This window comes from Dendrobates tinctorius, unplaced genomic scaffold, assembly GCF_039654945.1.
Source record: "Dendrobates tinctorius isolate UK_male_01 unplaced genomic scaffold, ASM3965494v1 ptg000004l, whole genome shotgun sequence".
Lineage (NCBI taxonomy): Eukaryota > Metazoa > Chordata > Amphibia > Anura > Dendrobatidae > Dendrobates > Dendrobates tinctorius.
Window position 1 is genome coordinate 10,296,903 of NW_027361672.1, and position 13,623 is coordinate 10,310,525.

The 13,623-nt window shown below is 39.0% G+C and overlaps 1 protein-coding gene across 3 annotated transcripts in view; it reads right to left on the minus strand.

Moving 5' to 3' along the window:
• Positions 1–1,136: 1,136 nt before the first annotated feature.
• Positions 1,137–13,623, minus strand: part of DCDC2 (doublecortin domain containing 2) — a 249,578-nt gene continuing 237,091 nt past the window's right edge. For 2 of the 3 annotated variants that reach the window (XM_073566121.1, XM_073566122.1), the window contains 2 exons: positions 12,530–12,886; positions 1,137–2,623 (listed from right to left, as the gene is read on the minus strand). In XM_073566121.1, coding sequence (XP_073422222.1) covers positions 2,525–2,623; positions 12,530–12,886 — 456 coding nt within the window. In that variant the 3' untranslated portion in view covers positions 1,137–2,524. The remainder of the gene's footprint in view (positions 2,624–12,529; positions 12,887–13,623) is intronic. The other variant, XM_073566123.1, reaches the window with a different exon arrangement.

Genomic DNA, 13,623 nt, shown 5'->3' on the forward strand with positions numbered 1-13,623 from the left:
TGCTCAATAGAATAAAGCAAGCAAACACCTAGTGCCAAAATGTTCCCAAGAACTGAAGGATGAGACTGACAAGTGAGTTAAAGAAAACCAGAGGGCCATCTTATAGTGGTTGCTCTATTAGTATAAGGAAAAAATAATATGTCATTTTTTCATGATCTAGCAAATATTTTGCAATTTAATCTATTTGAAGGGGTATTCCTGCAACACTGAAGTTACCACCTCTTCATGTGGAATACGATCTTCTCTCCCGTTTTTCTTAAGTGGTGATCTACATGCTCATCTGCCACTCTTTTCTTTATTATACAGTAAAGAACCTGTCATCAGGATTTATCCCTAGAAGGTAATAGGGGCACTTTATCAGCCACCTAATACTCTCTTTAATATTCCATGTATTAGTTCTAAACTGTTTAAAAACTAAGCTGCCCCTAGTCTCCCAGTCTGCGGTCACCGGAGTAGTACAAGAACTCTGTCAACTAAATATGAGATCACTTTGCGCAACCATGGTCCACAGTCTAAGTTAGTGCTCTCTGGCTGAATTTTCTGAGCTTCCGCACCAGAGTTTGATTAGACGGCCTGATGAGAAATCATCTGTGGGGCGTACAAGTGATGTCTTGCCAGCCTGGCTAATCATAAGCCAAGCCATGGATCACGGGTAAGAAAATTCACATAGCTCCTGTACAAAACGCGAGAGCACTAACCTACACCATAGACCGGGGTGGCACAAAGATCTGCTCATGTCTACAGTCAACCAATGCCACTTCAGGAGTGGGGGGCGCATAGTGTGTGTGGGGGAAACTGGGGAAGAAGAGAAGGAGCCATCCCTCTAAGAGAATGAATGGCGTAACGGTTGACTATGAGAGCTGCTGCTCCACATCCTCAGTTCTGGCAATCATAGGGGTGTCAGAGGTCAGACCCCCACTGAAGTAGAAGTTCCAATGCTGTAAATTTGTAATATTAGTGTCATACCGGCATACCCTGTTAAATTCCAGAAGTAAGTGAATTGTCAGCAACATAAAAAAATGCAGTAATGATTTCAGGGTTAACTACACAGACATCTAATTCAGTAAATATAAGACCTGCTCATCTCAAGTCTTATGTGGATTCCAATAATCAATAATTCTCCATCCAGTCAGAAGTAATATACATAGCAGTTTATTTGTGACACAATATATAGCTTTTCATGTCATATTTTTGCATATATCAGTTTGCAGTTTTAGATTCTGTCGCTTGGAAAAATAACATTCTCTATAATATATGTGAGTAGAAGAAATAAATATGTAATGCAATATAACCTTATGAAGTACAGAATCAGTTCAGTCTTTACTATATCATGAACGTCTACAGGGATAATCGGCAAATTGTGCATGCCTAAAATCTATTTCTATCACTTCAGCTCTCAGCCATTAACAAAATGGGTCAAATTATATACGCCCAGATGGGTCCAAATTGTTTCTTTGTATTCGCATTGAGGTTTCTGGATAATCCGTCCATGTGCCTTATCTCCATTTCATACAGAGAGCTACAGTAAGTAATATTCCATAAACTTGCATAATAATGACCTGTTTTTAGTAGAGATCCAATACCCTCAGCTCTGCCCAGCTCTCGCCTTGCTTAGCCGGCCCCGTGTACAGGGATTTCTATGTAATGGCAATGACATTTTACACTTTACAAGGACACACTGAGTAAATGTTAGTGCACTTCAAGCCGGTGATCACAGTAAACATGCAAAATGGGATGTACGGTAGGCCATTATTTCTAAACTGTTGTCGATATTCCCCCGTGTCTACGCTCAGTAGCAGACATCACTGGCTATTAAACCGAACCCATAAAATCTTTACATGCACAATGTAAATTACTGTCAATGACCGCCGCATGGTGTTACATAATGTACGATAGCAATAGAGATGGAAAATGTTTTCTAATTAGCCCGAGCATTGTGTCTTAGAGGGAGGGATATAACGAGAATCTAACTTGCTGTATATTTTGCACCTGAAGAACCAAATACTGCCTACTATATATTATAAATGTTATATAAAATTCTAATAAACATATTGGAATATAGTCAATCTGTAGGGTACAAGAGGTGATACAAGGCAACTAATGTAATTATGACAAGATTGGAAACTAAAGATAGGTTATCGTGTGGTGTTGACCATTTCTCGTCGACTTGTTCACCAAATGAAGTAAAAGAAGAAATAACTGTATAAGAAAAGCCTATGGGTAGTGCAATGTTACCGGTAATGTAATATGGCTTCACAAAAGGAACTATCATGTTATGATTACAAAACATCTGGCTGTATAAAAAGTACCCTAATAAATAGATAGGAACCACACTATTGATAAAAAAATAACCTGCCATAAGAACAGTGCACTTTCTGATGCGTTTTAATATGAGGGTGAGTATAGAGGTATTCACCCATCTACAAACATAAATGATAATCTTCCAGCTTTTGTAATGATACAATAAAATATGCAGATTCAAGTATCAAGGTAGCATCGTAGAATAGGGGCCATCTTCTCAAGTTTACGCTTCGCCAACCAATTCCTTCTTCTCGTCTTCGGTAGGAGTGGAGACCTTCTCCAGAAGCCTGGATGATGTTGGTCTTGGAAGGGAATATTCAGCCTACAAAAAATAACAATACAAAGATGGTAATCGTTGGTGTGCTAAACCACAGCAAATAATAGCACACAACATTAGTCTGAATGTATAAATCCACAAAAGCAAAATCACTAAAGAGAAAATGAAATACATATGTACTGACAAAGGTGAACTCCTGAGTGGATAACCAAAAAATGAAAACCACCCTACAAATGGCTTACAGTAGAACGTGTGTCAGTTACTATTTTATAAATTAAAAAAAAGAAATGGACCCGTGCCGGTCAAGGTCAACTTCTCACAGTTCTGGCTAGCTTGTCTTGATGAGGGCAAACCAAAAACTTCTGATCAGTTAAAGCCAATAGAACCACACGGGTTAAAAAAAATCCCATGAGGACAGTCTCTGTACTTGAAAATATTGTAAACTTTTATTAATGTTCATCTTCAATATCATTAGTTATAGGATAACGGTAGATAATCTCTTACGAGTTGAAATTCCAATGTTTACGACCACCAATGGGCACAGTTGAATGCTTCATTTTTGTAGCATCAGTAAAGGAAAAATGGTTAATTGCTGACTCCCCCTCCAATGATCAAAAGATTATAATAATAAGTAGCTATTCATAAGAACAGGAGTTGCCCAAACGGGACAAATCATATAGGCTGACACTGAAGAATGCTTTTCTTATATTGAGCAAAGAACTATCTTTTCTACAGTATTCTGAAAATAAACAGTCTATATACCTGATTTTGTATTAAAGGTATTTTAGACTTTCAGGAAAGTGGATGCACTAAATTGTAAAATGACTAACACCACAAAGTATTCACCTGCGCCGGTTACCCACTACTGTTTGGGGTCTTGTTTTTTGGCTGCAGCAGTTACATCATGTCAACAGTGCCCATCACAGCTGTAGCCAGTAAATGAGCTTGGCAGCTGCCAAGTGGTAGACTTCATGAGCTGCTGAGCTCAGTACATAGCTATAAAGGTGATGAGCGCTATTACCAGGATCTAGCTGCCACCACCAAAACTTGAGCAACAGAGGGGAGCCACTATTGGTCGAGGGGAAGGTGAAGACCTGCTCCATCTGTTATTTTAGGCATTTTATGTCCACTTTCCTGAAACCTCTTAAAATGTAAATATAATAATTCTAATAAGACCACCAACAGAGTAATGAATCTTAGACCAATGTTAGTTAAAAATTTTGCAAATATTAGCTCTTGACCACATAAGAAAATATTGTTATATCTAAACCTCTAAACGTGTTTTTAAAATAAACCAATCTCATCTACTATGATAAAAAACACCCCTAAAGAAAGAAAAAAAATAGTTGAAAAAACTACAGATGAGCAAACTGATCTCTGGCAAATCAGCCAGCTGCTAGGTAGAAGGATTTGAGGGCCATGAAAGGGTATTAATTTTCCATACCTATTCTTACGCTACCTGTATGGTCGCAGGTTCCCAGTTCTCCATGACAGTCTTTTAAAGTGACCACGTGAGGCCAATCACAAGCCTCAGATTAGCCTTGTAACTGGTATGGAGCATTATAAGAAAGTAAGACTGGCATGTAGGAACGGGATCTGCCGTGGATGCAAAGTAAGGGATGCAAGAACAGGTGATGAAACATCAGTGTAAAGATTTGATTTCTTTGTATTTTTTAGATCCTTGACTCCTTTCACAGCAATCAGGTCAGTTTTGATTTGGACTTCATTTATTTGGACTACACTGAATCTACTAATTGAATCTAAGTGAATCTGCCCAAATCGAATTTCAGAAGATGAGCTCATCACTACAGTAAAAACACACAAATTAAGGAATACGCCTGCATGGCAAACTTGATTTTTAAATGTAAAATTTAATACAAATTTGTAAATTCATGATGTCTATTCTATTGTAACTGCCTGATAGGTATCTGCATTATTTGACATTTACATTTTCTATGACTTTTATTCCCCAAAGATTAAACTACCATTTACATTTTCTACCATTGACACATTCTATAAATGAGATCCATTACTTTTATGTTTTGTTCTATTACAACATCACAATTCATGATGTAACATATCGAAATACTGTATTAGAACCTTCGGAGCTAATATCAGTTCAGCTCTGCTATTAACCAGACTGGTCAGCGGCTATAAAGAGTGTCCCTTGTAGCCTTGGGTTGGAGGTCTTACCATATCCATGAATTTCACCACATTGATTTCAACAGAGTAATTACTAATTAATCCTGTGGTGGCGCTGCAGAGCACTTGCTTTCATGCTTCTATTCTACAGTTGTTAGGAGTCGGAGCAGCGGGACACCTTGTGACTTGTTTTTGATGGGGATGGAGGCAATTATAATGAAATAGACAGCATCATTCTAGTAGTCTAAGACTCCTTTATTTTTTCCATTTGGGGATATGATTTGTTTAGAATGCAATTCGTGATAAAATTAATAGATTCTCTCAACACTCGATACCCCAAAACACTAATTCAAGTTAAACATACTGCCTCCTATGCCCACACTCCTATGCACTAATTGTAACAAGTGACCCAAATTAACAAGAATCCCTTTTTAATTGTCAGGGCTTAAGGTCGTCCCATGTGCTTTCTAATCTCAGTCTAAGAGTTGTGCATCTTCACACTTTCTGCACTCTCTGACACTGTACCGGCAAGAAAGATAATTATGGGCCAGGCTTTCGTGCTGATCATCAGTGTTTAAAATGTCAGCCAGGTATTCTCAATGTTTTTTTTACCTTCTCCAGCTCCCCGACCATAGTCTTCAAATACCTAGCATGCCACTATAGCATTAAATCCTTAAGTCACCAGCTCTTACTTTGCGAAAAAAGAGTCCTTATCACACTGAAATCACAGCTTCTGTTCTTAACAGGCGCCATGACGTTCTTAAGGATGATTGGAGATGTGACCTCATTATTCCACATCTTGTCCGGTTGAAGTTCCCGAATATGACCTACTATCAAGACTTGTCTACGTAAACTGTCAAGGTATATGTTACAGAGCTAATTATCACATTACAACTAGAAGTCAGTGTGCTACATGTAATTAATCGTAATCATTCCTTCAGCTTTTCAGCCCTGCATTTGCGCTTATTCCTTGTCCTAGTGGACTAAACCAATGAAATAGTTAAATCCATTAAGAAATATGGACAGAATAAATTACACATTGCTTCTACACGTCTGACACCTACTGGCCCATGGACACGTTACATATTGTCTTTCCTTGTGTCATAGTCTCTGCAGTTCTTGTCTTTGCCCTATTCCAGCACTTTACATTCACACACCTCCCCAGATTAATAGCGCTTGGTCTCCTTCATGTTAGTTACACAGTAGTGACACATGTCCATCAAGATCGACCGAGGGATGGGAAAGGATAAAGGAATAATGTATAGGTACATTTACAGTGCATGAGCCAGTTTACCCTAAAAAGCAGTTTTTTTCCTCTAGAAAATAACCAGAATTCTTGTTCTGAATGTTGAGAAAGTCTCTTCTTTGGGGACTATTAGTAAGGAAAGGTTTTCTTTTTTCTTTTTTTAGAAACAAAGGGAACATATTTAGCATATCAATGATGATACTGCTCATATTTGAAGGTATTAACATTCAGTGAGATTTCAACCTGTGCTAACCATCTTTAACTCCTTTACCACCCCAGTTCTGTTTACACCTTCCTGACCAGGCCAAATTTTACAATTCCGACCAGTGTCCCTTTATGAGGTCATAACTCTGGAATGATCCCACTGATTCAGACACTGTTTTTTAGGGACATATTGTTCTTCATGATAGTGGTACAATTTCTTCTTTATGACTTGTGTTTATTTGTGAAAAAAACAAAATTTGGAGAAAATGTAGAAAACTTTGCCATTTTCAAATTTTTAATTTTTATGCCCGAGAGCTTTGTCACACAAAATACTTAATAAATAACATTTCCCACATTTCTACCTAACAACAGCATAACTTTTGAAAAATATTTATTTTTTTGTTAGGAAGTTATAAGGGTTAAAAGATGACCGGTGGTATCTCATTTTTTCTAACAAACATTACAAAACCCTATTTTTTAGGGACCACATCACATTTGAAGTTACTTTTAGGGGCCTATATGACAGAAAATATCCAAAAGTGAAACCATTATAAAACGTGCACCCCTCAAGGTGTTCAAAACCACATTCAAGACGTCTATTAACCCTTCACGGGAATTAATGGAATGTGAAAGGAAAAAATTAACATTTAACTTTTTTCACAAAAATTTTACTTTAGACCCAAATTTTTTTTAATTTTCGCAAGTGTAACAGAAAAAAATGGACCCCAAAATTTCTTGTGCAATTTCTCCTGAGCATGCAGATACTACATATGTGGGGGAAAAACACTGTTTGGGTGCATGGCAGGGCTCAGAAGAGAAGGAGCTCCATTTGACTTTTTGAACGTAAAATTTGCGTGAATAATTAGCGGAGGCCATGTCACGTTTGGAGAGCCCCTGATGTGCATAAAAAGTGCAAACCACCTACAACTGACACCATTTTGGAGGCTAGACACCTCAGTGAACTTATCTAGATGTGTGGTGAACACCTTGAACCCCCAAGTGCTTCACAAAAGTTTAGAATGTTGACCCGTGAAAATAAAAAATCTATTTTTTTCCACAAAAATGTTTTATAGCACCAAATTTTTCATTTTCATAAGGGTTACAGGAGAAATTGCACTGTATTATTTGTGTGCAATTTCTACTGAGTATGCCGATACCCAATATGTGGAGGAAAACTACTGTGTGGGCGCAGGGCAGGGCTTGGAAGGGAAAGAGCGCCATTTGACTTTTTGAATGTAAAATCTCCTGAAATAATTAGCGGACACCATGTCGCCTTTAGGGAGCCCCTGATGTACCTAAACACGACATGGTGTCCGCTAATTAGGGTGTACCCTAACCCTAACCCCAGGTACTTCACAAAAGTTTATAACAAAGAGTCGTAAAAATGAAAACAAAAAACAACAAATTTTTACCACAAAATTGTTCTTTTAGGTCCAAATGTTTTATTTTCACAAGAGTAAAAGGAGAAAATGGACCCAAAAATTTGTTGTGCAAATACTCCAGAGTACGCCAATATACCATACGTGGGAGAAAACTCAGCAGGGCTCATAAAGGAAGGAGTGAAGTGTTGAATGACTTTTATGGAATGGTTTGGGGGTGTCGTCTCGTGGTTGTATGTGCCTAAACAATGGAAAACTCCCACAAGTGATCCCATTTTGAAAATTAAACCCCTCAAGGAATTTATCTAGATGTGTGGTGAGCACCTTGAACCCACAGGTACTTTGCAGAATTTTACGTTGATCTGTGAAAAAGAAAAAAAATGCATTTTTTTCACAAAAATGTTGTTTTGGCTCCCATTTTTTCATTTTCACAAGTATAACAGGAGAAAATGGACCCTACAATTTGTTGTGCAATTTCTTCTGAGTACACCAATACCCCCCCATATGTGGTCGAAAATTACTTTTGAGACACAGTGCAAAGCTCAGAAGTGACCTTTTACTGCCCTGCCGTTGAGAATATTTTCTCAGGGATATATATATATATATGTGTCTATAAGAAATGGAGCATATAATTGCAATATTGGACTATATATATATATGAGTATCTCTGCTAATTATCGGTTAATGCAATCTTATCTATATATTTTTTCTCATCTTCATTTTGTTGCACTATCGACAATATATATGTGCAACTTCTAGAATCTTTATGGGGACTATGTACTGGTCTCCTGGACTTTTTACATCATTGGTAATAGATATGTGCAATGTTTAGATTATATCCCCGTGAGGGTTAAAATTGAAAGTAGGAACCTAAAAACGGAGTAGATATTATGAATTACTTTGATCGGTACTCTTGCTGTTTTAAAAATCAATCTGCCTCTTAATAACATGCATTGACTATCTAATGCGGTAATATCTTCCGATGTTATGTATAAGCTCCTGTCTAACTAGCGCTGCGTGGTAGTACTGGCAATGGACATGCGCAGTAGTGAGTAGAATCCCTATGAGAGCAGAAACAGGAAGCCGGTACATAGTCCTTTGGGCATGCGCAGAGAGACTTCTAAGCCCTGGGCATGGAGAATATCGCGTGACTCTCACTATTGGCCTGGACTTACGTGGAGGGGCGCGAGTGCTCTGTAGCAGTCGAATCTTGGAATCGGAAACAGGTAACTGACACGCAATCAGCTGACATGCACGCCATGGCACCTGTGGCTTTTTCATGCTCTATTTAATGGCGGGCAGCGGCCACAAACTTCAAGCATCATACTATGAGAGGGGACCGTCCCTGACCCTCTGGCCACATCCTGCACATTCTATTTTTAAGCTAAGTACTCCATTTTTTCCATCACACTCCTGATGAACCTCGGAAGAGGGAAAACACGTCAAGTTTATATTGGAGTCAGATCTGTTGGTCTCTGTTATATCAATGTCTCTGTTTAAATGGGCTATTTAACCCTTCTTTGAAATTTTTATTGCATGGTCATGTGGATAGATTGATTGCAACTATACTGTCTATGAATGATGGTCTATATTGGTTGTTTTACTTGGCGATTATTGAATTATGATGATTATGGAAAGAGGGGTTATCTAATCTCCCTCTTATATATTAGTGCGTGACCAGGATGAACAGTTTGCTTGTGTTGCGCAGTCCATGAATGAGTGGACTATTGGAACCCCCTATATGATTTCTGTATCCTGTGCATTATGCAATACAATCTAGAGTGTTGTTATGTCTGTTAATTATTTCATCCTACAGACCATGAGCAATTGAGCATATTTTTTCACCATTATGAGAATATTCTTCCAGATGGCTAGATCTAACTGGGCTAATTAACCTATTTGTACAGTGCCTCTTATTGAATTCTATTTCAATTTTGACACATAGATGTGCATTTTTGCACTATACACATTTTTTTTTGCAATTTTGTTTTTTTGATATGGTGCACCACACCTATTTTTGGGTTTTTATATGGGACATTGTTTTTTTTATATATTAGTGACCTGTGTACAAGATACTGAGCTGCAAGAGGATTTAAGTTAAGGAGAAATTATTTATAATTTCTCATATATCTCTAATGGTATTGGTAACTTAATAGTCTTCTATCTGGGTTTGCTGGGGGGCTCTATTTATAATTTATATTCTTACATATCCATATTAGACCAGTCAAGATATGAGGGTTCTGGAAAATATGTGTTTTTAGATAGAGTCCATTTATCATAATAGACATCCTAACTAAGAAGAACACCGGAAAGAAAACCAAGTACATTCCATCCAAGACATTTCTCCTCTTTCTCACCTACCTATTAACACCTTATCACACCCCTGCCACTATAGGGCCCTATAGGGGTAGCAGGGAGAGCCGTCGAGGAGTGGGGGGGGGCAATGCGCAGGTCCTAGGGCTCCAACCTCCGCTGACAGGTAGGGATACACAGGTCAGTAGAGGGAAAGGCACTTCCCTATGGTGCTCATTTCTTTGTTCTTTCTGTATGAAGCATTACTAATTTTAGCATATATTTTGCATAATTGATGAATAAAGGTTTGATAATTTTAGCAGGATATATGAGATAGCTGTGAATTTGTTGATTTAATCTCATAATATAATATTTTGGATACTGTGAGTCAGTTTGTTTTACAAAAACAAGCAGCAGAGGGTCTTACTGAGTGAAAAATTGCAAACTGCCATTGTAGTAACCTGTAAGTTGTGCCCACCTTGTGCATCTGGAGACATGTACCGCTAAATTAGGCGAGCTTCCATTGCTACAGAAATGCCACATATGTGGATGCTAACTGTGGTTTAGACATACTGTGGTGCTTAGAATTGAGGGGAAAAATGGAATGGAGAGTGCAGAATTCACTGGATTTCTATTGGGCAGCGAGGAGCCATAGCGCTTTTCCAGAACCTTTGTGCTACCAGTAACGTGGGAGCCCCTATATTTCCATTGACAGATGACGGAACTGAGTGGGGACATGCTTTTTTCTGGATTATTTTGAAGTTGTTGTTAGGAATATTTTACTTAACATTTGGGATCACATTTATCCAGCGCTCTATGCAGGGTTTACATCTAAATCTCTGAGTGACACTATTCAGATGAAACTCCCGAGGGAGGGAGCCACTCACTATAATGAGGCAACAGAGTTACTCTGGATTCCGTCTGGCCTCTGTTCAGCATTGTCCTCCTTTCAGAAGTGCACAAACCTATGGCCGACTGCACTTTTATGTCTACCTAAGAAGACGGACACTGCCGGATCACAGGACAGATGGCATCTATAGTACCACCATTTGCCTTATTATAGAGAATCTGTAGCCGGAGGTTCTGTATGAATCACATATTTCAGAGATTTACACGGAAACCCCGATGTAAGTGCTCAGCAAAGAACGCAGGATAAATGTAAGACGAGCCTTACTGAGATTTTTGGGAGGCAGAATGAACAAATCAACAGCATTGGTTTTATTTATTTTTTACACCATTGCTTATGCAGTATAAGTGATTATAAACTTTATTGTTCGAGTTGGTGCAATTACAGTGATACCAGATTTATATTGTTTTCTTTATGTTTGGCAACTGTCACACACTAAAAGACATTTTTTGCAAAAACTAAAAAAAATGCATCACCATATTTTGAAAGCTATAATTTTTCAATATTACTGCCGATAGAGTAATGCGAAGGTTTGTTTTTGCGGGACGAGTTGACGGTTTTATTGGTACCATTTTCAGGCATATGACATTTTTTATCATTTTCTTTTCCGATTTTTTTGAGGCAGAATGAACAAAGACCAACAATTTAGGAATTTTTTGTTTGTTTTTTTAAATGCTGTTTCGCGTGTGGTAAAATTGATAATGCAGCTTTGTTCTTCTGGACAGTACAAGTACAGTGATACCTCATTTATATAGTTTTTATAATATTTTGGCGCTTTTACACAATAAAAACTAATTTTATAGAAAAAAAAAATATTTTTGCATCACTTTATTCTCGGCGCTGCTGTGCTCTTCTTCCTGCTTCAGCGGTCACGTGGTACCGCTCATTAAACTCATGAATATGCGCATATTCATGAGTTTAATGAGCAGTACCACGTGACCGCTGAAGCAGGAAGAGCACAGCAGTGCCGAGAACATGGAACAAGCAGGGGCTGTGCTGCAGAGACAAGCGCCAGGACGGGGTGAGTATGAATGGGGAGGGCATATTCACCTGTCCCCGTTCCAGAGTCGGCAACGCTGATGATCAGCAGGAGGTGAGTATACAGTTTTGTTTGTTTTTTTTGTAACGGAGGCAGCGGCACCAGTAGCAACATGATGGGGCCACTGTCCTCATTATCTGGGGCCACACACTGTGCAGCAAAACTGAGACCACTCACTGTGCAGCATTACCTGGGGCCACTCACTGCAGTATTATCTGGGGCCACTCACAGTGCAGCAAAACTGGGGCCACTCACTGTGCAGCATTATCTGGGGCCACACACTGTGCAGCATTATCTGGGGCCACTCACTGTGCAGCATTATCTGGGGCCACTCACTGTGCAGCATTATCTGGGGCCACTCACTGTACAGCATTATCTGGGGCCACTCACTGTGCAGCATTATCTGGGGCCACACACTGTGCAGCACTATCTGGGGCTACACACTGTGCAGCATTATCTGGGGCCACACACTGTGCAGCATTATCTGGGGCCACACACTGTGCAGCATTATCTGGGGCCACTCACACTGTGCATCCTAGGCTTATACGCGAGTCAATAAGTTTTCCCAGTTTTTTGTGTCAAAATTAGGGGGGGGTCGGCTTATACAGGGGTCGGCTTATACACGAGTATATACGGTAAATGAAATTTGTTTACAAACGATTAACCAACACTCAATGTGCATAAAAGATTTTAAAAAATGCTAAAAATATCTTTGATATGATTAATGATCTTATAGCTTTACCTGATTTTCGTCGTTCATGTTTCCATCATGGCCTTCATCTTCTTCTCTCCCATAAATATCACCGTTAATTTGCCCATTGCCTTCACCTTGTGTGTCTACTGAATTTAAATGCTGATCTTCTTCCCAATGTCCATCTCCATAATTATGAATCACATCTTCTGAATCATTGTGAATCTTCCCATGATCTGCTTCCACTTCATGACTTACCATACTATGCTCCTCATTTTCACCTGTTTCTTCTTCATGGAGGCGTTCTTCTTGAACATTATTATGGTAATCTTCTGGTTCTTCAGCAGCCCCATCAGCATCTTGACCCTCATTTTCTCTTACTTCTTCTTCAACTGTTTCAGCCACTCTCTGTAATAATTGAAGATCAATTAGAGATAAGAGTTAGAGAGCCACCGGTTGATGATCATGTCTGTAAAGTAGTGCGTTATGAAGCATACATGAACATTTCATTGTGAGAGAAGACCTCTAATTAAACCCTTGAAGCGTATAGTGATACAGAACGACTTGTGATACTAACTTTAAAAGGGGTTGATGTTTTAAGCATTTACCGTACTTACTTATGCATTCAAGCTATGGGAAACAAAGACAATTCTAACAAGAAATGTACATATAGTTTTCTAGGAAACAGTTGTTCTCAAAGAGTTGAAAACATTGTTGAGCAAACCTACAAGATTGTCATTTGAAATCACTTTGAACAGGACATAGAGACATGTCAGAAGTTGTGAACGATGAGAACCAGGAATGAATGAAAGAAATGCTGTACTCTATAGGCAGTACTATCCTTTTGGCATCCTCTTCTCTCATCGAAGTGCTGTAGACAGACCATAGACAGTTTGTTATCTCTATATAGATCTATGAAGAAATACACCTGAAACTAAAGGCCCCGTCACACATAGCGATCTCGCTAGCGAGATCGCTGCTGAGTCACAAGTTTTGTGACACAACAGCGATCTCACCAGCGAGATCGCTGTGTGTGACAGCGATCAGCGACTGGCCCCCCTGCCGGTATCGCTGACCGCTCTGGGAAACCTCTGGACTTTTCTTTGGTCGCTGGTCTCCCGCTGGCTAGCACGCATCGCTGCGTG